Source organism: Marasmius oreades, chromosome 11 (genome assembly GCF_018924745.1).
Source record: "Marasmius oreades isolate 03SP1 chromosome 11, whole genome shotgun sequence".
NCBI lineage: Eukaryota > Fungi > Basidiomycota > Agaricomycetes > Agaricales > Marasmiaceae > Marasmius > Marasmius oreades.
Genome location: NC_057333.1, coordinates 2,086,692 through 2,111,593, shown reverse-complemented (window position 1 = coordinate 2,111,593; position 24,902 = coordinate 2,086,692). Strand labels below are relative to the sequence as shown.

Sequence of the window (24,902 nt, the reverse complement as noted above, 5' to 3'; positions counted from 1 at the left end):
CGAGAGAACTCGGTCGTCAAGGGATCAAAACCTCTCGCCTCCTGCCATGCTCGGATGACGTCGTACGTCTCAGTGTTCCAAATGTAATAGACAGGAGAAACCCATGGCCCAAAGGAAGGAAGTCCCAGCGATATGCGTCGGCTCTCTGGGATTACTGATTGCCCATCAGGATCAGGGAACAATAATACAGATCCTTCCCTGACATCCGTGTAATTACGTCGGGAGAATCACCAGGGGGTGGGGGATGTATAAACAGGTAATATGGTGTTTCAATATCAACCATATCCAAGGGAATGGGATTTAACTCGGCATCACGCCTGCAGTCAAAAATAGGAAGAAGGTCCAGGTAGATCGAGTCAATCAAGGCTGTAAAGGCGTTCAGTTGAACGAAACGGGGAGTTAGTATGATATACTCACCAGAGTCTGGCCATCGTCTTTCCGTATCTTGAGCGTACTCAAGGTGCTGCATGATTGGCATAGCCTCCTGTATCGAATCCATATTTGAACGCAACAAAGAACGAAATCTGCCAGTGAGTAGTAGGTTTTATAGATAAGCTGGAAGATGGGTAAGTATATCTCGAGAAACACAATCAATGGCATAGACATACCGCGTCCTCCCATCTTCCAGGGTGATCGGTTGGAAATGGTCTTTGACAAACCTACCAACGGGGCCGAGATCGAAAGTTCGCAATGAATCGGCCAGACGAACGAGCCCACACTTGACAGACCAATAGTCATTGATGCATGCCAAACAGTGCAGGAAAAATTCGTCTGAACAGTAGTTGAGAAGATACTTGAGGAGAGTAGCGGTGTTGTACATGTCAGAGGGAAGAGCTGGTATGTTAGACTGGGATCGACATCCACAACAAAAAAATCCGGCTGAGATCCCTGGGGGCCGAACGAGATCATTCCATCCTTGGTTGATACCAAACATTATTGCAAGAATATATCTCCACCTCGGTTTGGTATCATGCAGACTTTTCTTTGCCTATACCCGTGGTGACACGCGATTAGATTGGATAAGAACCTCATGAACAGATAAGGTGCGATGCCGGCTTGCAAAGTAAAGTAGCATCGCAGAGCTAAGGAAAATTGACGGTGCCGTTGCAAAACATGATGTACCGGGATGAGTTCTACGTTATAAGGTATTCAGAGCAAGTTTGTGACGACCTGATAAGACATTTACCCTCGTGGAAGAGGACCATAGGAATATTGGAATCGTTAAACCGCCGAAGCTGCATTATATATCTATTCATTTATGATCAATTTGGGCCACCTGGAGGACGAGATGACGCATACCTGACGCGAGAAGATGCGAGGCAATCCTGTTTGAAAACCTGGCCGTACAAGGTGAGTAATACTTCGATTGATTCAAGGAGTAGCGTATAACGACTTTCTGTGCATCGCTTCCAGTATACGCGACACATAGGAACGGAGAAGACTCTTCCCTGCCTTCGACGTTGATACAAGCCAGATGTGCTATTCGATTCGCTCTTGACGTGTCATACCCCTCGTATGAATCAAGATGGTCGGGTTCATCTTCGTAATCTTTCGCTCGACACATCTCACATCAATGATTCTGAGGATCTTGATTCTGCCAGTCGGAAACCAGTCATACTAACAGCTATGAGCGGAACAAAGAAATTTGAATACTCGAAACGTACGCACCTCTCGATGCATCTCTATCTTCCATTCCTCTCCCCTCGTACTGGTTCGATGGGGGTCGCCGATTTCCCGACCATCACAATGTAAAGTCATGATAACGAGATCAGAACGGTGGATGTCGTGGGAACTATCGACTCGCCTGAATTCAGCACTTGCAAGTCTCCCATCACTCAAACAGCTCACCTACACTTTTCACGGATTCATGATCTCCAGTGTCCCTCATGGGCATCCATCGAACTAAGTTTGGTCGCGAAATTGCAAAAAATGAACATGGTCGTCAGCAGAGTCGACATGATAGAGCTGATACCAATGATGAGCCTAATCTCATATTCTCTTGTAGCATTACCGAGTTGTCTGGCAAGTGCCTCGACATCACACCATACGCTTCTCCTTGCCGGTTTCGCATGCTTTCTTGTCTCTCTTTAGAACACGAAAATCGCCTGGATGTCTTCGAATTCGACCAGTTACCCTCAGGGGAATACTGTGCCGTCTCTTATGTGTGGAGAGGAGTACCGGTTCCCGACTACGTCGACTCCGGAACATTTACCGTTCGTGGTGCTGAAGATGGGGATCCCACTAGCTTGGATGTGCTTCGGGACATTGTCTGGGTAGCTGGTGAAGAGGGCAAAAAATATCTCTGGTTGGACCGTATCGGCATCGTTCAGTCAGACAAGTCTGACAAGGCATGGCAGATCATACAGATGTTCAACATCTATAAGGAGTCTACGTGTATCATCGTTCCCGGTGGCCTAGGGAGACTCGCGTTCTCAAATGATGATACGACATGGATGGACCGTGCATGGACCTTACAGGAAGCTCTGGCTCCAAAACGTGACGACGCTATTGTCCTCTATTCACAAAACCCTTCCCTGCAATTCGAAACGCATGTTGCATCCCTTTCGTTTATCGACACCAGGGAGAAACCATTACGATCAGGGAGAACATCTGTACTGGCTGCCTATATGACGCTCGATGATGTCCTCACGGTCGCGAAATACTCCATCCATCGGCCTTTTGGCTTCAACCAGGCGCACGCTCAACCGCTCATCGGCGCCCGCATAACGGGAGTCGGTCAACGTCAAGCCATCTGGCAATGTGCTCTCATGCGTACCTCATCTCGTCCTGTTGATATGATTTTCAGCGTCATGCATTTCTTTGGCATACTTCTGAATCCCAAAGAATTCGAGGACGATGATCGGCTAGGAGTAACGGTCAGATTTGCGCAAGGATCCTGGAAGACTCACGAAAGGGTGTATTGGACGACTCGGACCATTGGTTATGCGCGTTGTATTTTATGGAGACGTCTCAACAAATGTCCACATTTCCCTATGTTTGCCACGAGGTCAAAATCAGTATCGGTGGTCCAGAGACTATCGTTCGGCGTCCCTCTAGAGGTACTTGAGAATGACTGGATGGGAGATTTCCCCGTTTGCTCGGGCGGCATGAGATATTTTGTGGACGCTACTTATGCGGCAATGAAGATGTTGACAGAATGAGACCTAGCGACCGCAGGGGTCCTCACGAGTAGTCTCACATTCAGACTCGGACGTCCCCGGCGATGGGCTACTCGGAATGCTAACTCTCGACAAACTATCAAAATCGAACATTTCCTCCCTCAACATGCAGACTGACATTTTGGTCGAGCGAGGTGGGTTCGGAATCCCTGACGCTTAGTGTCAGGTGCTTGTTTCCGTTGCTAGACAACAATCGAAGCTTCAGGATATGGGATGAAACTAGGATTCACCGGCTTTCACCACTTTCTTTCCGGCTTCTCTTCTCCGTCTTGACCACTGCGCCCTTACGAACAAGAATGCTTTATGTACACTGTGAAGTGTCTCAAAGGCATGCCATGGCGCTCCGTTCCGCTTCCCAGCCCTCTCTGTGGAAGCACATTTACATCGATGGAAGAGGTGTATCTTCTAAGCTTAAGGACCCTTTATCGATGCTTCGAACGATCACGCAAGAACCATCCTCACTTGAATCGACTGTCGAGGTTTTGACTTCGAAACTGAAGCTTACTGATGCGTTCGGAGCGAAGGAAGTTGTGAAATAGGTCACTATTCCCTGTCGAAATAATAGTGCAGATATCCATGATAATAGAACATATGTAGTACTCTTCTTGCTTTGACATTCTTCATCCTCTTAGTTTCCGCCGGTCCATCTGCGGAGATTTCTTATCAGTTCAGGAACGATTAGTGCGGTATTTGGAAAGCTTACACAGCTGGTCCAGGAATTGGGTATGGCTGAGATGGAAAAAAGAAATCAGTTGAAGATATGATATAGTTGACGAAAGCTGCACGCACCCCGGTGTCTGTTAAAGGTAGCGTAAGTAAACCTGCAATCGACCTCGGAAGGAAGGAAGGAATGCTTACTCGAGTATATATCATAAACCATTCCTATAAGTAGAATGAATTAACAACCGTCGTTCCAAAATGGCGTACTGGAACTCACCTGGTGTGGTCGGAGTGTACGCTCCCGGGAATGACACGAAGGAAGTTGGGAAAGCGTTTCCACTACCAACAACGTCAACCTGAATGCAGGAGGGATATATTTGAACCCCAGGATATTGAGCGGCTGCCGATAAACGGTTTATTATCGCCACTTCGTCGAAAGATCAGAACATTTACCAAAGTGGAGAGCAATACTGAAGTCCAGCGTTAGTACAACCAAACCATGTACTACTAAAAAGAACTTACACTTCATGCCGAATAATGTATTGACCGGGCTTAAGATTTTTCGGGATGGTCACCTTGTAGATACCATTGTTAGCATCCAGTTTATCCGAAGCCGCCCAGACTCCATCAGAGTCCTTGCCGGACTCATCGATCTTGAACCATACAGCGCTACTTCCCGGCAACCATTTCGTGATGTCGCTGGGTGCACGAGCCATGTAAGTGAGCATGGGGCCCTGTCAATGGATCAGCGAAGTTTATAACTAGAAAGCCGTCAGAATACCGGTGATGGCTCTCACCTTGTGGTCTTCGGGCCAGAAAGTCCAGTTTAGAGTCAATTGAGAGCCAGCAGTGATTTTGGCCACCAGAGGTGCCGGTGTGGTCGCGGAGCCTTGAGCGGCCCAACCATTGCATTGGATGCTGTATGAAGAACACAACAGAAATCAATCAACACTTCGGTGTATACAACTTTGAGTGAGTGCGACGTACTCAATCACACTCAAGTCTTGAACGGGACCTACAAACATCGGAGATGAGGACAATGAAAGTTCAAGGAAATTTTTTAACGTGAATAGATACCGTTGTCTGGAAATTTCCGAACGATACGTTCGGGTATCGGGGTCGTGTAGGGATCGTTGTAAGGTAACCATCCGGTGTATTTCGCCCCGTCAGCAGTGATTTCCTGGACGTATCCATGTCCTTGGACAGAGGAGATTATCGTCGAAAGCAGACAGCCGATGATAGCGTGCTTGAACATCTTTGGACAAGGAAGTGAGTTCCAGTTTGAGAAGCAGGCATTTGTTCTTTTATACCTTTTCTATGGAACATATCGAGATTCAACTCCTGCTCGTAATACGTGGTCCAGGCTGCTGAATCCATAGCATTCATTCAGTCGTCCACTTGTACGCTTTCTAAACGGAAAATACGGAAAGATGTTGTGTAAGTGTTGTAAATGTTCCCCTTGCCCAATGGACTGGTATGACGGGGCCGTGCATGGTAGCTATCTTGGACATTACGGGAAACGTCCATCTATGTTAGGTGAACAAGAAGCACAACGCATATGCAGCATGCGAGTCGCGTCCTAACATAGCCCAAAGCGCTGATACTGCATAAGGACCTTGAGCCATGGTCCGAATTCGCCGATTGCAAGTCGTTTATCACTCCTTCATTGGATTAATGCTTGCTGTTGATCCTCGTGGTTATCCGCTCAAACTCTATTGCTTTGCTGTATGGCCTATTCGTTGTGCGGTGTTTTACATCTAGATTCGAGTGATAACGACTGACAGGCTTGTTATCGCACTTTTTCAACCGAAGTTTCGGAGTCGGTTTATCCAGAGTTCCTGATACCGCCATGCAAGCTCCGGTATGCGAGGACCTGGAACGAGAAATCATGACGATTGATGAAGCCAAAATCCGAGCAGAACACACCTCCCCTCAACATCGACTGCAGGCGTCCTCTCTTTGATTTACTTTTTCGCGATGTCAAAAGTCATCCAACTCAATCCCAGGTAGCAGACTTTGATGTAGGTAGAGGCCTGGAGGCAGAGTAGGAGGGTCGAGGAGAATCATTTACATGGTGTATGTGGGCCAGCGAAGGCCCGCTGGCAGGTACAAGTCCTAGGTCGTGACGGATGTAAGTGCAGATTAGACGGCCGCTCTGCAAAGACCGAGAAGGAAATTTACCTTGAAGCGAAAGATCAGAAAAAAACGTGTTGGAGTGAGAACGCGATAAACCGTTACCGGATCAGGCGTTATCTTATCTGTGTGATAAAAAGGGAAAGAAATTCTCACAGTAACAGTTAAGCGGACCAAAAAACAAGATGAGTCGGGTTCGGTTTCCCGATCCATGTCATGTATCGACCATGTATCATCGATTCATCCCTCGTCGCGAACACATACAGTACTAACGATACATGATTCACTGAATTATAGTTATGGATCTAAATCGTTTCCGTCGGTGCTTAAGCGCTCAAGTTCAAGTCCAGGACCTTCGACTGCATATTCAATTTCCGAAAACGCTGATCGCGTCCGATGGAGAAAAATCAATGATAGCTGAAGCTGCTGGGACGGTGGCAGTTGAGCAGAATTCGGGTGTGTGATATGCGTTATTAAGCCTCTCACTTTCGATGTAACGGAAACGAATACCATAGTTGAAGACAAGCTTATATCCTGAGATCTGTCACCGAATCATCATTCCACATTAGCCTGGATCCGGCTGGAAGTGAGAAATCAGGAAGAGGTGCTGCCAGCTCAAGAGCGGCATGAAGTGTAAAAGGCGCCGCCGCGTACACTGACCGTGCGTTCTATAACTGTGTTCGATCCTCGTTTAGACATCTAAAGCATTTCTAGAGTTCAGGACGATGGAAACCACTAGCGACAGTTTTGTGAACGGATAGCCAGTGAGATCGTTTATATCAGCGGCAACAATGTACCGATCGTCCCGAACGAATCATCTTATATGGCCATTGCAGGAATATCCGAGCCTTCAATGGCTTCGAACGAGAACAGAGTCGAAGAGACGTGGTATCTCCAGGTCGCCAAAAAAGCGGATGGATTTCGAATGTAGAGGATGACGATAACGACGTTGTGTCCCGACAGAAGATGCTCTTCGCTAGTGCTCTTTCGAAGAGCTCGGAGGAACGTAAGGCAGAGTAGCGCAGTGAGAAGTAAATCGAGTATCTGGATTATACATATGACTGTTTATCGGACATCTGGTACACGCGGTTTTTTTCCGTCTTTTTCTCTTGGACTGTACATTTCGCATCATAACAGGTCTTTTCACCCGTCCCTTCAGTAGAAGGCCATGTAGCTGTCATAGCCAATGTCGTTCTGAACACCGTCAAGTTAGTCAATGGAGAGAATAAACAACCCAATCTCACCAGGTATCCACCGTTCTGAGGCCTGTAGGGTAGGTGATGGATCAGCAACTGCACCTCGAAGCCGAACCGGTGGAGCTTACTCAAAGAAGACAATGTCAGCATGGTCCTTGGTGAGGGTGAAGTTGTAAGCATGGGCCGCATCTCCAGCCTTGTTGACACCAAGCATAACTCCACAAAAGATGGCGAAGCCCTGCGCGCACATTTAGCCACTAACATGCCGATTGGGAGTGACTTACATTAGCCTTCCAGGAGTCGGCGCCCCACTTCCCAACGGCGGCCTTCATGGCTAAAAACGGGAGGTCAGACTGCGGGCTCGGGCGATCCGACGTGTACTCACCTATAGCAAAGTCATCGCAATCATAGATTTGCTCACGCCATTTGCTACCAGGAAGACCGGAGTCTTTCCAAATCTGCGTGAAAGTAGCGTTAGGGAGGACAAGATATCTGTGAGTATTGCCGTATCGTATCAGTGGGTCGTAGAATCCATTTAAGTACGAGTAACATACTCTCCATCGAGGATGTATCCTCTGTAAGTCCCATGAATATGAGGGTTTCGCGCGATAGCCGCTTGGGCCTCCGCGCTGGAGACGCTCATCCTATTGAAGTACCATTTCTGGTGAGGGTTACCTTCATCCCAAGTGCCGGTCCATCCAGCAATTTTGGCCCCATCAGAGCTGTCGCTGTAAACAGACCATGATGAGGGGTGTAAGGAGTAACAAGGTAAGTTACATACCCATTGACAAGATCGACGAAGGCTGTATAAAAGGATATCAGCGCAATAACTTACAAGGGAGGTCGACGATAAAGCTCTACTTTTACTTCCATAATTCTGGATCCTGTGAAAGCGGTGAATGCCAGAGGGAAGCCAGCACAGTGTTTCTTACTTGTAGCTCGTACCGTCGCTCGACTTCTTGATGGTCCAGAGCTGGTGGGGATTGGTCGTAAAGGCACTTCCTTGCCAACCATTGACTGCGGTGCCCGCTTCGGAAGAACCTGGCTAATCGTGAGGACCATATGTGCAAGATAACAAAAGCTGCGTGCCGTTGTAGAGATCCATGTAGGTACCGCTGAACAGGTTGCAAAGGGTAAAGGTATCAGCAACGTTGGGGATTGGTTCAGCAAGCCAGAGCTGATGCCAGTTGATCGTGTCTGGTGTAAACTGCCAGCCAACGATAGGTGTGCCTGCCAACTACATGAGCTATAAGACGGTACAAGCGATGGCGGTGCTGACCGTCACTGGAGCTGCCTGGAAATAACAGATACAGTCGAGTACATCAAGTCGAATGGAGTGAAAATGTACCGTCTTTGAGATCAATGGCACTGGGAACCCCAGCATTCTCGATGTGGTCTATGCCAACGATGAAACAGTGACAAGGAAAGAAGAGGATTCACTAACAAATTCCGCGTCGCAGAGACATTTTCAGTTAGTTACGAGTAGTGGAGGCTTGGAGCTGAGAGTTGTTAAGAAACGATAGTATTCTACAGTGGATAGGTATCGAGTTAAATAGAAAATGAAGGAGCTGTTGGCTTTGGTAAGCTTTTTAGATTCGTTCAAAAATGGTATCAGACCTTGTATTCCAAAAAGCAATTCCTGTGGGTTCGATGCAAGCCTCCTGTCGAAGTAGGTTGAGCTTACCTGTCAGTCGGAGCTAGGCTCCTCAATATTGTCCCTGAACTTGATCCCCGGCTTCACGAGGTTTGACCAAGGTCCCCCAGCCCAGCACCCTTCCGAGCTCCTAGTTCTCTGAGATGCTCTTTATTGTTGATTGCTCTCAGAGATCCCGAGGATTGTGTATCTTTCCAAGTTCCCGGTCCACGGATACACTCCTTCTACTTTTCACTCGTGGCCCGTCAGTGTCGGTGCTACCGTAAGCGTTCCTGCTCGCGTATCCATCAGGTGAACGGTAAAAATACCTCGCGAAGAGCCTCGGATGGGATCCCGTTTAAATGCGAAGGACATCAAGAACGGGTGGTCAACGGTCAATTCTCTGAACTGAACAGCTAGACTGTGCACCTGTTCAGTCCAACATATCCGCTGAACTGACAGCTAGACTGCACCTTTTTGGTTCAACATATCCGTGTATTCTCTCAACTGGCAGCTAGACTGCACCTTTTTAGTCCAACATATCCGTGTATTCTTTTGGCTCACAATTGCCCAATTCAGTGCCGGATATCGCCTACCAGGCGATGAACTGCGGGTTTGCTATCGTCCTTCAACTAGCAGCTAAGTTGGTCAGCGTTTAGTTGAGTCAGAGTTGAATGTTCGTGTTCTGAGTAGTTAATCGAAATCAGCGACCGAAGGCAGGTTTCAAAGTTGTACAGTACCTGAGCGCTCCAGATCCCACCGATTCGTATCCGAAGTTTCGGGTAGCATGGTGGGAGATGATGTACTGTAATCACCGTTTCCGTCTCGTCGACATCGATAAGTATCGTAGCTTCCCCTTTGATTATGCTAGTTCTCGTGCTTTGTTTATCCCCATTGGGTCCCCGCTGTCGTCGATTCTCCTTGATAGGTATACTATCGGCGAACAGATCCATGTCAATACACGTTATGCGTACATGAAGGGGGTTATCACGCCTTTGAGTGATGTCTTCTAAACTTGTAGGCGTGTCGCATGTTCAAGTTCGTTTTGCGGCGTCATTGGGTGCCTATCCATAGGGGTTGTTTCTAGATTTTGTTCTAGGTTTCGGTGAGTTTCGGTGACAAACGGTAGGCGGAAACAAGTGTACCTGACAGATTTTTGGCAGCAGAAGTTTCTATGCACTCTTTTCAAGAGAGGTGGCATGCTGTGTGAATATCCCGACCCCTCGAGCACGTAGGTCCCAGAAGTTGTCGCGGTAGAAGGGGGTCTTTTGTAGCGGGCGGGTGGGCCAACTTTTTTGTCCAAAGTTAAAAGAGCACGGCTATAAAATCGGCATTAGTCGGTGTAGCACGCAGCTGTGAAAGAAGCTGTCGTCCGAAAAGGGCAGTCCGTCACGTTCTGGAGTTCGGGTTTGTTCGGCTTGGCTCGTGATCCTGTCGAAACGGCCTACACAAATCCCTGAAATGTGTGGTTGATGATTTGCTTCCATTTTCCAGTACTCAGTTTGCCAACTCGTCAGGGATAGGTCTGTCACAGGCCTAGGTATAATACTCTGACCACTTCTGGTGAAGCCTGTCATTCTGATGCGGCATAGTCATTGCCGGTCATGCATTCATGGTTCGTCAGGTGGCCGGGCATCACTGGCAAGTGAAGGTTCCTGATGACTCGGACCGATGGGCCGTCCCCGTAAGTTCCCTCCCTTTTCCTTTCCTCACTTTACAGTAACTTAGTTATGAGTGCTGCAGGGCTACTCAGGGTTTTATAATTGCCGAGTTTCAATCTTTCTCAATAATGATTGAGCCTCTCACTGTCACTGCTCCAGACGGTGCAAGTTTGGCGTACGAGATTCAAGGTTCTCAATGGATAGGCCGAGCTCTGCCCATCGGAATGACCTCTTTGAGAGGTGATTGGGAGAGGTTGGCCAGTCCTCTTGTTGCTCATCGACCAGGTATGTTTATCTACCTTTTCATCATTTTGCTTCTCGGCTGAACGTTTGTCAGTCTTGATTTACGACCATCGGTAACGCAAGCCGCTGTTTTTAAGATCTCCGTGAAATTGACGTACACAGAGGAATGGGTGATTCGACCTATTCAACACCGAGCCGGAAAGAACGGACAAAATTTCTGAGTCGCACATACGTATACTTCGTCAACACCTTCGGCAGTGAATTCATCCACAATCCCGTTATTTAAATATCAAGCTCGGATGTATATGAAAGGCCATAGTATGAAATTAACCATTTTTCATCGATAATGTTTAGTATAGGTCAATAGGGAAACAATGCCTGTCAAGTATCTTGGGGAGCTGTTTCGTTTTAGAAATGAGAACCATATCTGATGAATTAGAACAGTCTGTCGAGAATGGCATCCAAACCAGACTTCGGCGACAGAATACCAAAATGTGTGCCAGGGAGGTCGTACTTCTCCACGCCTATGACATAGAGGTCGAGATCGAAATATGCAGAGCTACCAGCCGCGTATGGTTGAGCTGAAACACCATCAAGTGCGCGGACCAAGACCGTCCTCTTTGCAGGCCATGCAACCGTCAACCTTCCACCGGCTTTAGCTTCCGCCTGGAGGAACTCTTTACCACGACGGCAGCCCATCAAGATATGGGAAACGTAGGCAGTGCAGAATCGAGTAATCCATTTAGGGCCGTTTCCACCCTCTTTCGCACGTTCGAAGTGATCCTCAAATTGCATACCAAGGTCATCCGAATTGTCCAAAGTGCCACTGGACACCATATCATTCACGATTCCTATGATCTGAAGGGCAATTTCAATAAGAATATGAAAGAATCGAATGCAAAATGTAAACTTACATCGTTTCGAATGCTTCCATCGTGGATTCCGTTCAAAGCGTGAGCCTGGAAAGATGGTTTCTTGAACAGGGTAGGTGACCCGTCCAAAAGAACCAAGGCCTCAACAACTTCGCCTTGCGCCGTTAGCATTTCTGCAATGTCGAGCGCTAGACATGTTCCAAAAGAGAATCCACCAAGTCGGTAAGGTCCATCAGGCTGCTTCTCCCGAATCTTTCTGAGATAGAACTCGGAGAGCTGTCGCAAGGTACCAGTGATGGGAGCTTCCGGAGTGTCCTGAACACCGTAGACAGGATAGTGGGCCTTTTGAGCTGCTTTGACGAGGACAACAACACCACCACCAGCACCGTGCATCAGGAAGAGCGGTTTACCCTCGGTAACGTTGTTCAGACGAACGATGGTTTGATCGAGATCGGCTTCATGGACGTTGGTGGTCTGCTCTTGATCAGATGTAGACTCGGCTTTGGCGGGGTTGTTGACAGCGGCTGCCTTCTGTTCTTCCTGGAGCTGATACAGTCTCGCAACTGGAGACAGTCATAAGGATCGAAGTAGACTGGAAATAGGGCTGATGGTCCTCACCAGTCATTGTTTGACTCAGAAGTTGTAATTGGGTCACCTCGACGCTGAAGTAAGTCTTGAGGATTCCGCTGAGACGGACCGACGTCAATGAATCCAAACCGTAGGTTGAAAGAGGAATGTTGTCTTCGACGCGGTCAATTTCGAGCGACAGCACGGAGGCGCAAGCCCCAAGGATCGTTTGCTCGACTTTCCCATTTGAAGCTAAAGCGTCTGAGTTTTCTTTCACCAACAAGTGCCTCATAGCGGCTTGGTGGTAATCGGGAACAGCAACTGGAAAAATTGAGCGTTTGATGGGGGGTCTTCATGTGAGCGGCACTTACTTTCCATGATTTTCTTCCAGTTCGTCTTCGGGATGTAGACAGGCTGGTATGCTGGGGTTCCAATTGTCCAGATAGCATCGATACAGTGCATAGCGCATTTGATTGCGGTCATACCAAGGTCCTTGTACTTGTCTAGTGCAGCGCTGCGAGCATTACCTGTGGGTATGCTTCGCACGAAAACACCTCCATCAGTCTAGAAACAGATAGCAAACAAAGTCAACGTCGAATGTATTATCAGGATTGTAAGAAAACGCACCAAGGGTGGAACTGTGACCGAAATGCAGTTAGGAATCTTAGCACCCATCGCCTCCATCTCTGTTTGTGCGGCAGCATAGTTGACTTGTCCAGGAGATCCGCTGACAGTAGCCATTGAACTAGTTAGCACCAGGAAGTCGAGTTTCTTGGGATCAACAGCATCAAGGAGGACACGAAGGCCTTTGATCTTGACATCGTACACTAAATAACGTGGTTGAGAAGAATGTTTGATCAAGTCAGGAAGTAAATATACCTTTCTTCCAGTCTTCCTCTGTGGTGAGGTTGAGGAAGAGGGCATCATTGAGCCTAACAGCAACATAGAATATGCCTGCAATGTTGGGGAGGGTGGAGAACAAGGTCTTCGTCTTGGCTTCGTCAAGACAGTCAACTGCAACAACATCAATAGTAACTCCGGTCTGCTCGCGCAGGAACTTAATGATCCTCTTCTCTTTAGCAAGTCCTCCGTTCGCGAAAGCCTGAATGACATGAAGAATCAATAATCATCGCTGTATTGCAATGATGGACTTGCCTTGTCACCGGAGCGTGAGGTCAATACGACATGCCGAGCTCCACCCTCCACCAAACATCGGGCAATATTAACACCAAGGCCGCCAACACCACCGATCACAACATAAGATGCACGCGGATCAAAGGCGTTGGTACCCCGTAGCCTTCCTGGTTTGTACACTGTCATGCCCTGCGGAAGCGTTTCGAAATCGAGAAGGATCGACATGTCCTTGTAATCAGCAGCTTTCGAATGCGCAAGTTTGAGAGCATCGACCTGGAAAATAAGCGAAGATGGTGATATCCGTGTCATGGTTTGTCGGGAAATAGTCTGCAGCGCGTGTTCCAAAATATTCTCCTCCCCAGAGAAGAGACGATCGAACCCAACCGATTTGAAGCGCTGCCCAGAATGGATGCGTGAGGGATATTTATCTCCAATCTGGATGAGCGTCCCTCGTCGAGCAAGTCTTTCAACCGACTCTTCTAAAACAATCGGATCGTTTCCAAAGTTGAATATGAAGTCGGCACCTTCTGAGGACCACCTTCGAACTGCGTGAGACCAGACTTGAACATTGCTAGATCCGAGAACATTCTTGTGGGGTATGTGATGGGAAGCGGGATCGGAAACTGTGACGAAGGTGTCGAAGTTGCGCTCTTGGAGGTAGGCAAAGGTGGCCATAGCGGCTGGAGAGCAATCCCCAGCGTGAAGTATGACACGGGCACCAATCTTGGCGTGAGCCAGGGATTCGACAACAACGGAAGATGTGAACGCTAAGCGTCCAGCAAGGGCTGCAGCGAAAGGAAGACTCATGCGGTCAGGCACAACTGAAATACAGCCCTGAGGACAGACGACGTAATTTCCATTGGGACCAGGTGTGACCCCCATAACTCTGAGAAGTCCGTTAGAAAAAGAACTAAGCAAACAGAATGCCCTATCTCACCTCATTCCGATCAAGGACTTCTTGACGTTTGCTCCAATAGCTTCAACCTTTCCAGAGAACTCAGAGTGGCCTGGGATAACACTCGAGAGCGCGATAAACGAGACAGAGACTTGGACATCTTCAGCATCCAAAGGACGGGGAAAAGCTCGCCAAAAGTCGGTGTCATTGAAATGCAAAGGCTTTGCGCTTGCAAACTCCGTTTCCGGCCCACCAGGCCCTGCTACGACACGTGGCACTCGCATGTTCCCTTCCTGGTCGACCATGACCTCCGCATCAACCCATTGCAACGGAATGAGTTGATTGCGAATGTAGTCCTCCTGAGTTGAGGAATTCCATGAAGTGGGAAAGAGAATAATGTAGATCTTCCAAAGCCCAAACTCGTGTCTGAGGGATCGACCGAGTCCCAACAAGGTCGCATTGATAGTTTCAGTGTTAGTGTACAACCAAACCTTCAACGGAACAGTGGAATCAAGGGTGGAAACATATTTCACCAGTCTAACCTCATCTCCTGCAAGGAAGCGACGAATGATGGTGTTGGGCGGGAGCGCATGACAGAGAGAAGGCGAGGAGCGGCGAAGATCTTCCTGGACAATGGCAGACAATACAGGAGTGGAGGGCTTTTGTTTGCTAGGGGAGAATAGAGCGGGGATTCCTAGCCTCTTCAGTAACGAGTAGCGGTCATGGACGGAGACTGTAGCTGGTGGCCGCTGATCAACGAGGTAAGAGGCGGCAGAGGAAGGTGTGGTCAGGGACGACAAAGAGAGTGAACGCAAAGGTGATGAAGAACAATCGTTTTCGAGCAGCGGAGTCGATTGACCAGATGTATTTTTCAGGGCCGTCTGCGTGGTTTGAGAAAAGAAAGACATGTGAGAAACGGTAACTCCTCTGGTAGTGAGAAAGAGACTGTCGGAGAAACCTGAACTTCGCAAAGTTCGGTTCCACTCCGTCTTGCTCAAGGAACAGTGTAAGGCATCCCGGTGCTCGAGAACACCAAACCATTCCTGGAATGATCCGAAAATAAAGTCCATCCCTACAGTAATGTAAGTACGAGACGAGACAATGAGAAAATATGAGATACGAACAAATGCTTCCAACAGCACCGGAGGCAAACGAGTTTCCGTCCAGCTCAATGATCGCCAAATGACCACCAGGAAGTAACAATTCGCGAAGGATGGTGAGTGTACCGATAATGTTTGGCGTGGCATGGAGAACATCGAAAGCAACAATGATATCGAAACTGGCAGGATCAACGTTTTGCTCTTCCAACGGCTTGTTGAGATCAAAAGCGACAGGGACTATCGTGTTCCACGGTGACTTGGCAGTTGCCTCTTGGGCAAGAGAGATCGAAATGTCGGAGCAGACGTAATCAACGTAGCAGTGTTCCAGTTTCGCGTCGAGGAGAGCATGGCCCAAGAGAGAAGTGAATCGACCAGTACCTGCACCGACCTATACAGGGACTTAGTTGAAGTCTGGAGGATGAATAAAAGAATACTTACCTCAAGAACACGGACAACACGCTTGCCAGCATCAATGGCACTCTTCACTAACTTGACGAATTCCTTGACGGTCTCATCGAACACGTTTCCAATGAACGGTGGGTGCTCATAGATTCGGCTCATCAAGTCATCTCGAAAGAGGATATCGACGGCGGCCTTGGAATTGACGAAGATATCTAAGCGGAGCTGTTAGAGTTGCAAAGAGGGGTAATAAAATACCAATCGTACCAGTCTGACGTTCTCCAACTCGCTGTGTGAGTTCGAATAGAGAGGGGTATTTCTCTTTCAGAACAGTTGATACATCCTCCATCTTTTTTGACAACGTCGTGGACAATCCGGAGGTCCTTTCAAGTGCCCAGGCCATGTATCGTTTGCGATCCGGAAGTGGCGTTGAGAAATCGGGAGGAAGACGACTTGAAGGCGGCTGTGAGTCTAACAGGTTCCAGGAAAAGGCATGAAGACAATTACCTAAGGGCTCTCGCGGTGTACCCAAGCGCTAGCTTGTCCAGTGAATCGAGCAGTTCTTGAATTTCAGCAGTCTGGTCGTCGTCGAGTGTTACATGCCCTCGAATGCGAGACTGAGGGAGGGCTCGTGGCTGCCAGATCATGCTGAATCGTTCAGAAACCTTAGGGTGGTCTTGCTGAACCAACTCGAAATGCAAGCCTTTTTTGATGGGTTAATTATCGAGAAATTGCGAGCACAAGGATCAATCCACCTTCAAACGTAAAGACAACATCGTTGTTGTCATTCAGGACGTAACAGTCCAAGGTCCAGGACGAGGGGGACCAATAGGCGAGGACAGCATAAACATTGAATTCATCCGGGAAGACCAACGGGTCAGTGCTTCCATCGTTTCTGAAACCACGAGCCAAGGAGTGGGGCAACTGTGAATATATGTAAGTAGTCGGTCGGTATCCGACTACTTGGAACTCACCATGAATGTTCGTTCTACGTTCCCAACATTAACGTGATCGTAAAGCTATTTTTTGAGCCCTATGAGAAGCCGCAAACAGGTAAGGATAAGGAAACGAACCAAGTTCCAGCTGATACCAGACTGTGAAACGGCCGCGAAATGACAATGAGAGAAAGACGGTTCACGGGAGATTAAGCACTCGCCTGAAAAACAGCATCCATCAGCGCAGGGTGGAAAGCATAGCCAATCCGAGTCAATGTCTCCCCATGGCCCTTAATCCTGACGATAGCCTCATTTTCGTTCACAGAGATCTTTTGGATACGACGGAATCTAAAAAGGAAACCAATCAGAATCAACTCTCCCACGTATTAGATAATCAACTTACTCGGTTCCAAATTGAGCAACTCCCTCCAGTTCTTCGTACACTGCGTCGTGCCCGACAGTCGTCTTGCATCGAGCGATAACTGCATCCACATCAATGTGAGTAATACCACCTGGACTGATCTCTGGCTTTCCATAGCCGAGTTTTCCGTACGCGTGTAAATTATCAAACTCGGGTTCAGAACGGGTCCAAGTCAAGTCACCCTGCATGCTTTCTGCAGACAAGGAAAGTTAACAGCGAACATCAAAGACAAAGGAAAGACACCCACGAAGGGAGCTCGAAGATCTTACACTCCACTTATTTCCGTCCTGAGACACTTTCAACGTAGAGGCTGGTACGTTACCATCGAGGATAAACGCAGATTCGAACCGGCAGTCCCAAACAGAAGTGACATCGGGGAATTCAAGAGCCATTTCAATGTATGCAGCAGCAGGAATCAGGTTCTAGAAACTGATAGTCAGTAGATGAAAATGAACGGGGAAAAACTGAACGGGGAAAAACTGAACATACAGATTGGTCGATAACGTGGTCTGCCATCCAATCCTCGGGAAGTCGAGGACTGACACGGAGTCGTTCACTGTTGAGTGGTCTTTCGGCAGGAAGCAGTTTGTGCAAGTAACTGGGAACACGATGTCCAATTGGGAAGTACTTGGGCTGGAAGGGGTATTTCGGTTCTTGAATCTTCTCCGGGGGACACCCGTTCAAGAGTGCAAAGTTGACCTAGTGGTAGCGGTAAGTATAATGTTGCAAATCCAATGAAGGGAAAGATCTCACCGAGTTGACACCACACACAAGGAGGTTACCAAGCGAATCGTAAAGGGTATCGAGTTCGGTAGGAGGACGAGATCCGGGTTTGATGTGGCGTGCAGAGGGTGGTCGTTTGCTCCCGGGAACAGATTCAACTGCACCCATCTGTTTAATGTACTGCATGATATCCAGCGTTAGATCGAATTCAGAACAAATCAAAGTTGCATAGAAACATACCGAAGACAAGACAGGATGAGGAGCAATTTCAAGGAAAACAGTCGACTCTCCGTATTTCTCCATGATCTTCGGTATCGCATCACAGAAGCGTACAGGTTGGCGAAGGTTATTCCACAGATAATCGACCGTGTATTCAGTAGTCACAAACTCAGCCGTGACAGTGGACATGACAGGAATCTTCGGTCTGTGGGGGCCAGGATACGAGGCAAAGATCCTGTAGAGCTCCTGGCGGTATTGTGCCTCACAAGCATTGACGTAAGGCGAATGTACAGCGGTTCCAACGCGAAGCTTGCGCGCTGAGACACCCGAGATCCATGTGTCAATGTATTTCGTCAATTCGTCAACCAAATATTCAGCACCAGAGACACCGAAGTCGGTAGGACTATTGCGAGCAGCGATATGGAGCGTGTCGGTAACACCAGCCTTGGGGTTATTGGATATAGCAACAATGGTGTCAATGTAATCTTGAACAGTTGGGCTATCGCAACCAGAAAGAGCGACCATGGCACCGCCGATGTTGTCGACGACGCAAAGGGCACCACCTCGAGCAATAGCGATCTTAATGACCATCTGCGAAAGAATAGCTCAGTTAGAATGCTTTTGAATGGTACTGCTAAAGCAAAACTCACGTCTCGAGGCATTGCACCACTGGCGTAAAGAACTGCAGTTTCACCAATAGAGTGGCCAACAATAGCATCGGGTTTGAGACCAAGATGAACCAATAGATCGAAAAGAGCAATCTGGAAGAAGGCAATACTGATAGATATTACGTCAGCTGACCATGTCAACGATTTCGCGAGAATCGAATCCTTCGGCGGGTCAGGAAGGAACAGACCAGAGTTCGCGAGGAACGATTTCCCCGTATACTCTGTGTGGACCTTGTCCGATGCAAGGATACTTTCGCGGAAAACTGAATACTTCACGAATAAATCACGACCTTGTTGCCAGTGTTGAGGACCTCAAAGAAAATAAAAGCTTAGCATTCGGCCTGATGCAATGATGTGAGATTGACTTTACCTTGTCCTGAGAAACAGAACACTAGAGGAACAGCTCGTTTATTGACCATGACAGGTTCCGTAAACCTGGCTTCGGCAAGTGAATCAGCGACAGCGAAGGACCTCCAGCTCATTTGACGAGCACGAGATCCAAGATGCTCAGAGAGTGATCCAGGATCAACCTTCGTATACTCGGCTTTGTAACTTTCCACTAAGGAGTTTACGCTGCGTGGAGTAAGTCCACCAATAGCGAACAGATAAGGGGCCGAGTTCAGCGAGTGGTAGTCTGGAAGAATCGGTCTGACCTCGTGTTCGCGAAGGACAGTATGACCACAAGAGCCTAAACAGTCATAACTTTCATCATTGATGTAACCCGAACATATATCAGAACTGACCTCCAAACCCGAAACTAGAGATCGACGCGATAAGTCCTTGATTGCGGTCGTGGGGAACAAAATCTTCCACGGCGAGCGGCACACGAAGGTTGAACTTCTCAAAGTTGATCCGGGAGGAAGGTTTCTTGAAATAACCGTTGGGCAAAATTTGCTTCTGTTCCAACATCATCACGACCTTCATGGAGGGCCTCGCTCAGCTTCAACTAGTAGGGACACCAACAAAAGCTCTTACCTTCACGATGGAGCTAATGTAAGCACCCATTTCACCATGACCGACGTTACTTTTGACTGAACCGATCACAATCTCTCTGCCTTCACGACCTTCGGAGAAACAGGCACCAGCAGCATTAGCTTCGATTTGATCGCCAACTATCGTTCCTGTGCCGTGAAGCTCGATAAAGTCGGCCTGGCTGGGCACTAGGCCTGCGTCAGCGTAGGCATTCTTGATTGCCTGAAGTACGGATTCAGCTCATTATTGTAGTCCCACGGCATGCGAGAACCTACCTGAGTCTGAGCGTCGGGACTAGGAGTTGTCAAAGAGCCCATCAATGAGCCGCAAGACGTCAAAGCCGAACCAGCGAGAGTAGCCAAGATTCGATCGTGGTCTCTAACTGAGAGATCGTGACGTTTAATCACCAATGCACCCACTACAAAAATACAGACGAATCAGTATACGAAGAAGAAAAAACAGAGAAAGAACACACCAACGTCACCACGCGCGTATCCGTTGGCATCTTCATCAAAAGACTTGGAGATACCATCCGGACTCAAGACACCCAGTTGACTGAAGGAGGACGTTTCAAGTGGGCTCATGATAATGTTGACACCTGCAACGACTGCTTGATCACATTCCCCGTTTCTGATAGCCTGTACTGCGAGATGCATCGCAGTAAGACTGGAAGAGCAAGCGGTGTCGACTGGCAGAGATGGTCCGGTCATATCGAAGACGTAGCTGATACGATTGGCGGCGATTGCGAGTGAAGTACCAGTCATGTAATACCTGTTCAAGGGAGTGGTTCGATGAAGTTTTAGACCTGTAAAAGATATTGAGACTTACGCTCCGGCCTCAGTAATGTCAAAGTCGAAGGGAGGTCCACCCCCAGCTGCATTGAGGTCGTTGATTAACGTCACTAAAGGAAGCCAAGAATAAATCCAACATACCACAACCGACGTATACACCTGTGTTCGTTCCACGAAAGTCAACGCCGCTGCGCTGCAGAGCGTTAAATGCTTGGTGTAGCCTTCAAAAAGTAATGGCATTTGATCCCTGAAATCTTTCCAAGAGATGATTACTTACGTCGAGAGTTGTGTGCAAGACATTTGGGCTGCTTCTGCAGGCGTAATACCAAACTCTTGAGGATCACCAACGGTCTGCGAAACGTGGTGAGCACAAAGTCACACGAGGAAGGTAGAACCTCTCACGAAGTTCGGGATGTACCCTCCCTTAGTCTGGCAAGTATAGAAAGGATTGAACAGAATGTACATCGCGGCTTAGCATGAAAACCTACAGTGAGAATCTTCCCTGGTTGGGAACCATGATACGCTTCGGCGTTCCATCGATCCTTTGGGACGACGATAATGCCGGATCCACGAGCCTTCAAGAACTCGTAGAATTCCGCAGTATCCAATCCATCGTCGACACCGCCTGGTGCAGAAATAGACATTCCTAAACAGAGAAAAAAATTGTAGCCCAAGTATGACCAGACTGGATAGCACACTAACCAACGATAGACATGGCATTAGGATTGGGATTGGTGTAGCTGGGACGAGATTTAGAGAGCGGAACTGAAGCCATTATCGATGGCTGCCGCGCTGACGCGTCGGTGAAGTTTGGGTTGTTCGAAATTGCAAAGACTCCGTAGCAAAGGAGCTCAGTGGACAAGGTGTAAATCCGTTGAGCTTCTTATAACGCTGCACAGTCCTTCAGCGCATCGAGACCTCTTATTGCCGTACTAAAACATAGCCTGTGCGGTCCAAGAAGAAGTTAGAATGGAAGTAATTGGACACTTGCTGCGTTACCTGCGACTCATTTTTAATTTTTTGCAAAAAGCGGGTGCGCGACTAGGTTGACATTCTTTCACGACCATGAACTGGTCCAGTATCATTCCGACCCAGCTCGATTGAACGTTGAATTGCAATGAGATGAATAGGTTCGTCATCGCTTGTTAGTGAAGGAAGTGAATGGACGTCGTACAGTAGTATGCATGAGTTGCATGAATTCAAAGTTGACGGGAATAAAGCCGCCGGTTTCTCATGTCACACGATCACGCTAATGGTCCGGAAGGCTCGTTGCCTTCCCTAGCCGGCCCGCGTGATACTTGCTGTAAATTGCGTGATCGAGCTGTGCATTGGTACGTAGGCCTCTGACTATTTTACGTGGAATCAGTAGTCCATCGACAAAAGCTTTGCAAAATACAGAGTATTCGGCTAGCATGCCGGGGCCGGAAGTAGTCAGCCCCTGGAAGTGCTTTACCATGTTTGACATGTTTGGGAACATCTAGAGGTGGAAAGCCCTTCGGCACCTCGGCAACGCATGACATATTTCGCCAAGGGCCTGGACGTGTTACTCTGTGTTACTGCGTAAGTGGAAATTGCCTCTACCTCATGTTGCCCATTGTTGGACTATTCCATTCTATGAACAGCTGCGTTAAAGTGCTCATATCCCATTTCACGGCATGTTGTTTGTCACCGAAGTCCTTCACCAATGAGATTCGACTGAGAGGAGTCAGAGGATACTTTTTCCATTGGCACATGCCAGGTTCTTTAGTTCGATTTTCCTCCCTCAAAGATGCTCCTTTGCGCCACTAACAAACTCCATTCCTTTCGCACCGCCAGAGTCCCACTTCCTCAAATTCGTCGTATGCACCCTTACGCTTTGGGCTTCGAAAACGCACCGGAAACACGAGTTCCAGTCGACCTCACCATCCATGGTTCAATTCCTCCTTGGTTGTCCGGTGTCCTCTATCGAACAGGTCCAGGAACTTACAGGATACCCACTTCCAATCACTCCTCAAAGACAGTCGATATTCAACATTGGTTTGACGGACTCAGCATGAACCACCGTTTCGAGATATTCCCAGGCGGTCAGAGAGTCTCTTATCGTTCTCGAAAGGCATCGGAGGACTACGAACAGCACATCTCGGAGCAGGGAAAGATACCCGGAATTTCATTTGCTCAACAGCCCGACATTTGTGAAAGCATCTTCAAGAAGTTCTTTACGGTTTTCCAACAGATGCGTTCCCCTCCTACATCAGGTGGTTCTCCCTCCAGCATCAATGTACAAGTGACATTGACCCCGGATATGCCTGGCTGGAACAAAATCACTCCAGACCTTTCGTTGTCTCACCAGACATCTGGACCCCAGTATATCGTGGCCAAGACAGATGCCGAAGGTCTTCAGCTGCTGGATCCTGTTTCCCTCGAGCCTCTCTCATCCGCTAATTACAAAGCTTTGGATACACGCCTTGACGGACAACTAAGCGCCGCTCACTCTTGTCGCGACAAAGAGACTGGTGACTTTTTCAACTACTCATGTAAACTCGGTGGCCGTTTCCCCACATACAAGGTCTTCAGAATTACCCAGGACGGTTCTGTTGATATCTTGGCTGAAATCAAGGATGCGCCTGCTTCATATTTGCATTCCTTCGCAATGACCTCCAAGTACGTGGTGCTTACGGTATGGCAAGCACATATTACAGGGTACGCATGACTTTCTTGACTGCCTTGTTTCTCGGTTTCTGACGCTGAACGACAGGTACGGCTTGTCAGTGCTGTACAATCGGAATATCGCCCAGTCGATCGACAAGAAATGGAACCCCAATCTCAACACGTTGTTCTACGTCCTTGACAGGAAGAACGGTGGCATTGTCGCGAAGTACGAGGTGAGTTCGATCAATCACAATTGTTTGCTACTCGAGTCCTCACCCCCCAGACTTCGCCGTTCTTCTGCTTCCACCACCTGAACGCTTTCGATGATCCTCAAAACGATGACATCGTGATCGACATGTCCGTCTACGAGGATAACTCAGTCATCGATCTCCTCCACCTTAATAAACTTCGAAATCTTTCCGCCGACAATCCGATGCTTATGGGTCGTGCTCGTCGATTCCGCTTGCCTGCCATCACTGCGTCTTCGCCACAGTCTTCCCGTACGAAAGCTCGTCCGGCTGTGGTTGAGTTCACGCTACCGCAATCCGAATGTATCGAATTACCAACTGTCCATCCCGCCAAGTACCATCATCCCTATCGCTACGCGTATGGGATCAATAAACTCGACCCACGTTCTCATCATACTTTTGCGGACCGCATCATCAAACTGGATATGGTCGGTCGTGGTCACAAAGCTTGGGGCATTCCTGGGTATACTCCCAGTGAACCCATTTTTGTCCCTCGACCGGGAGCTGAATCCAGGTCTGAAGATGATGGTGTAGTTCTCAGTGTCGTGTTGGATGGAGACAGGAGGAAGAGTTTGTTAATTATTCTGGACGCAAAGGATATGTCGGAGCTGGCGAGGGCAGAGATGGAGACGGTGTTTCCGATTGGCTTCCATGGTCTTTGGTCTCAAAAACTTTAGTATCTAACCAACCGTTGTTTGGCTCTTTTTCTTCTCCTGGGACTTGGGTGTTGCAACTTAGGCGATATCTCTAGATCAGTAACGAAAACTCAGATAAAGTCATACTGCCCTTATAACCTTGTCGTTTGTTCGTACTACCACGTACTGTAATCTATTGGATACATGAGTAAGGGAGTCCGTTTGGTCAGCCTCCAGCTGTCAACATCACGGACAGAAATTTGTCTGAGGGAGAGGGAGGTAACAGGGACCCCAAACCATCGCAAAGCCAATTAATCTTACAACCACGTGAGCAGTCACGGATTTACACTCTTTCCCTCAGAACGAACATCAGCTCAAAAAGGATCAAAACACTCCCAAGTAGCCGAAACTCTTACATTTCTCCACTGCACTGTCCGCGCCACCCTTATCACACACAAAGCGACAACTCATGAGGAAGATGGTCAAATTGAGCGCTAGTTGGACATAAATGCGATACTACAAGTTAAGCTGAAAATTAAGACGAACGCAAGCGCCCGACTTCCTAGCAAGAGCTCGAGCAGAGTGGCTCACGAGTCACAGCCTGCCGTGGAAATCAACATCGAATCAACTTCGCGCACGGGGCCACACGATATAACCGTTAACGTATTCAGGGAGATTACTGGAAAGTTGTGCTCAGTGGTACGCGATCATGGCTCGATGAAAGAGTTTCATTGCTAATCTGGAACGTTAAATTTTAAAGGCCATGGTCCGACGCCCATCCTTGGGCTGCCGTATATAATCATCATCTGACGACTCGGGGATGATGACTACAGCCGTGTGCTACTTGACTTCCACAACCAATACCGCCTCGCCACGTCCGCACCAGTCCTCGAAATATAAAAGCCAGATATGAATTGAAGATTCAACCGGCCATCATCAATCTACAACAACCACTACCTTCAGCAAGTCGGGATCTGCCAACTTTTCACC

The 24,902-nt window shown here is 48.2% G+C and overlaps 7 protein-coding genes across 9 annotated transcripts; 3 read left to right on the top strand and 4 right to left on the bottom strand.

Annotated features, from left to right (window-relative positions):
• Positions 1-455: 455 nt before the first annotated feature.
• E1B28_003473 (uncharacterized protein) lies at positions 456-934 on the bottom strand (the record flags this gene model as incomplete). Its single annotated transcript, XM_043160459.1, has 2 exons — positions 456-555; positions 609-934. The coding sequence occupies 2 exons, from the start codon at positions 932-934 to the stop codon at positions 456-458; spliced, it is 426 nt and encodes a 141-aa protein (XP_043002416.1).
• Positions 935-1,886: 952 nt separating this feature from the next.
• Positions 1,887-3,161, top strand: E1B28_003472 (uncharacterized protein; the record flags this gene model as incomplete). The annotated part of the gene is made up of 1 exon (XM_043160458.1): positions 1,887-3,161. The coding sequence occupies one exon, from the start codon at positions 1,887-1,889 to the stop codon at positions 3,159-3,161; it is 1,275 nt and encodes a 424-aa protein (XP_043002415.1).
• Positions 3,162-3,807: 646 nt separating this feature from the next.
• E1B28_003471 (uncharacterized protein) lies at positions 3,808-5,094 on the bottom strand (the record flags this gene model as incomplete). The annotated part of the gene is made up of 10 exons (XM_043160457.1): positions 3,808-3,826; positions 3,883-3,908; positions 3,969-3,976; positions 4,038-4,061; positions 4,117-4,239; positions 4,293-4,309; positions 4,362-4,573; positions 4,637-4,757; positions 4,827-4,854; positions 4,917-5,094. 10 exons carry the CDS (start codon positions 5,092-5,094, stop codon positions 3,808-3,810), a joined length of 756 nt encoding a protein of 251 aa, XP_043002414.1.
• A 2,033-nt stretch (positions 5,095-7,127) lies between these two features.
• Positions 7,128-8,634, bottom strand: E1B28_003470 (uncharacterized protein; the record flags this gene model as incomplete). Its single annotated transcript, XM_043160456.1, has 13 exons — positions 7,128-7,166; positions 7,217-7,238; positions 7,297-7,406; positions 7,453-7,502; positions 7,554-7,660; positions 7,723-7,896; positions 7,950-7,971; positions 8,030-8,052; positions 8,101-8,209; positions 8,258-8,398; positions 8,448-8,462; positions 8,517-8,564; positions 8,613-8,634. The coding sequence occupies 13 exons, from the start codon at positions 8,632-8,634 to the stop codon at positions 7,128-7,130; spliced, it is 882 nt and encodes a 293-aa protein (XP_043002413.1).
• A 1,725-nt stretch (positions 8,635-10,359) lies between these two features.
• On the top strand, positions 10,360-11,018 carry E1B28_003469 (uncharacterized protein). 2 transcript variants are annotated; one of them, XM_043160454.1, is made up of 4 exons: positions 10,360-10,485; positions 10,545-10,747; positions 10,800-10,818; positions 10,868-11,018. In XM_043160454.1, exons 1-4 carry the CDS (start codon positions 10,460-10,462, stop codon positions 10,989-10,991), a joined length of 372 nt encoding a protein of 123 aa, XP_043002411.1. In that variant the 5' UTR covers positions 10,360-10,459; the 3' UTR covers positions 10,992-11,018. The 2 variants fall into 2 exon arrangements, with proteins under 2 accessions (XP_043002411.1, XP_043002412.1); XM_043160455.1 differs by having other exon boundaries at positions 10,360-10,747.
• Positions 11,019-11,140: 122 nt separating this feature from the next.
• E1B28_003468 (Type I Iterative PKS) lies at positions 11,141-21,594 on the bottom strand (the record flags this gene model as incomplete). Its single annotated transcript, XM_043160453.1, has 34 exons — positions 21,401-21,594; positions 21,104-21,345; positions 20,890-21,047; positions 20,804-20,830; positions 20,679-20,752; positions 20,543-20,622; positions 20,439-20,484; positions 20,086-20,381; positions 19,886-20,028; positions 19,614-19,832; positions 19,382-19,556; positions 19,009-19,326; positions 18,621-18,949; positions 17,992-18,561; positions 17,782-17,931; positions 17,518-17,727; positions 17,276-17,450; positions 17,011-17,221; positions 16,829-16,955; positions 16,746-16,766; positions 16,647-16,691; positions 16,428-16,596; positions 16,180-16,375; positions 15,940-16,124; positions 15,712-15,887; positions 15,298-15,661; positions 14,216-15,245; positions 13,300-14,164; positions 13,024-13,246; positions 12,772-12,971; positions 12,516-12,708; positions 12,196-12,465; positions 11,620-12,140; positions 11,141-11,563 (listed from the first exon to the last, which is right to left on the bottom strand). The coding sequence occupies exons 2-34, from the start codon at positions 21,174-21,176 to the stop codon at positions 11,141-11,143; spliced, it is 8,262 nt and encodes a 2,753-aa protein (XP_043002410.1). The 5' UTR covers positions 21,177-21,345; positions 21,401-21,594.
• Positions 21,595-21,943: 349 nt separating this feature from the next.
• Positions 21,944-24,164, top strand: E1B28_003467 (uncharacterized protein). 2 transcript variants are annotated; one of them, XM_043160452.1, is made up of 4 exons: positions 21,944-22,147; positions 22,217-23,080; positions 23,136-23,262; positions 23,313-24,164. In XM_043160452.1, exons 2-4 carry the CDS (start codon positions 22,242-22,244, stop codon positions 23,952-23,954), a joined length of 1,608 nt encoding a protein of 535 aa, XP_043002409.1. In that variant the 5' UTR covers positions 21,944-22,147; positions 22,217-22,241; the 3' UTR covers positions 23,955-24,164. The 2 variants fall into 2 exon arrangements, with proteins under 2 accessions (XP_043002409.1, XP_043002408.1); XM_043160451.1 differs by having other exon boundaries at positions 21,944-23,080.
• Positions 24,165-24,902: the final 738 nt, after the last annotated feature.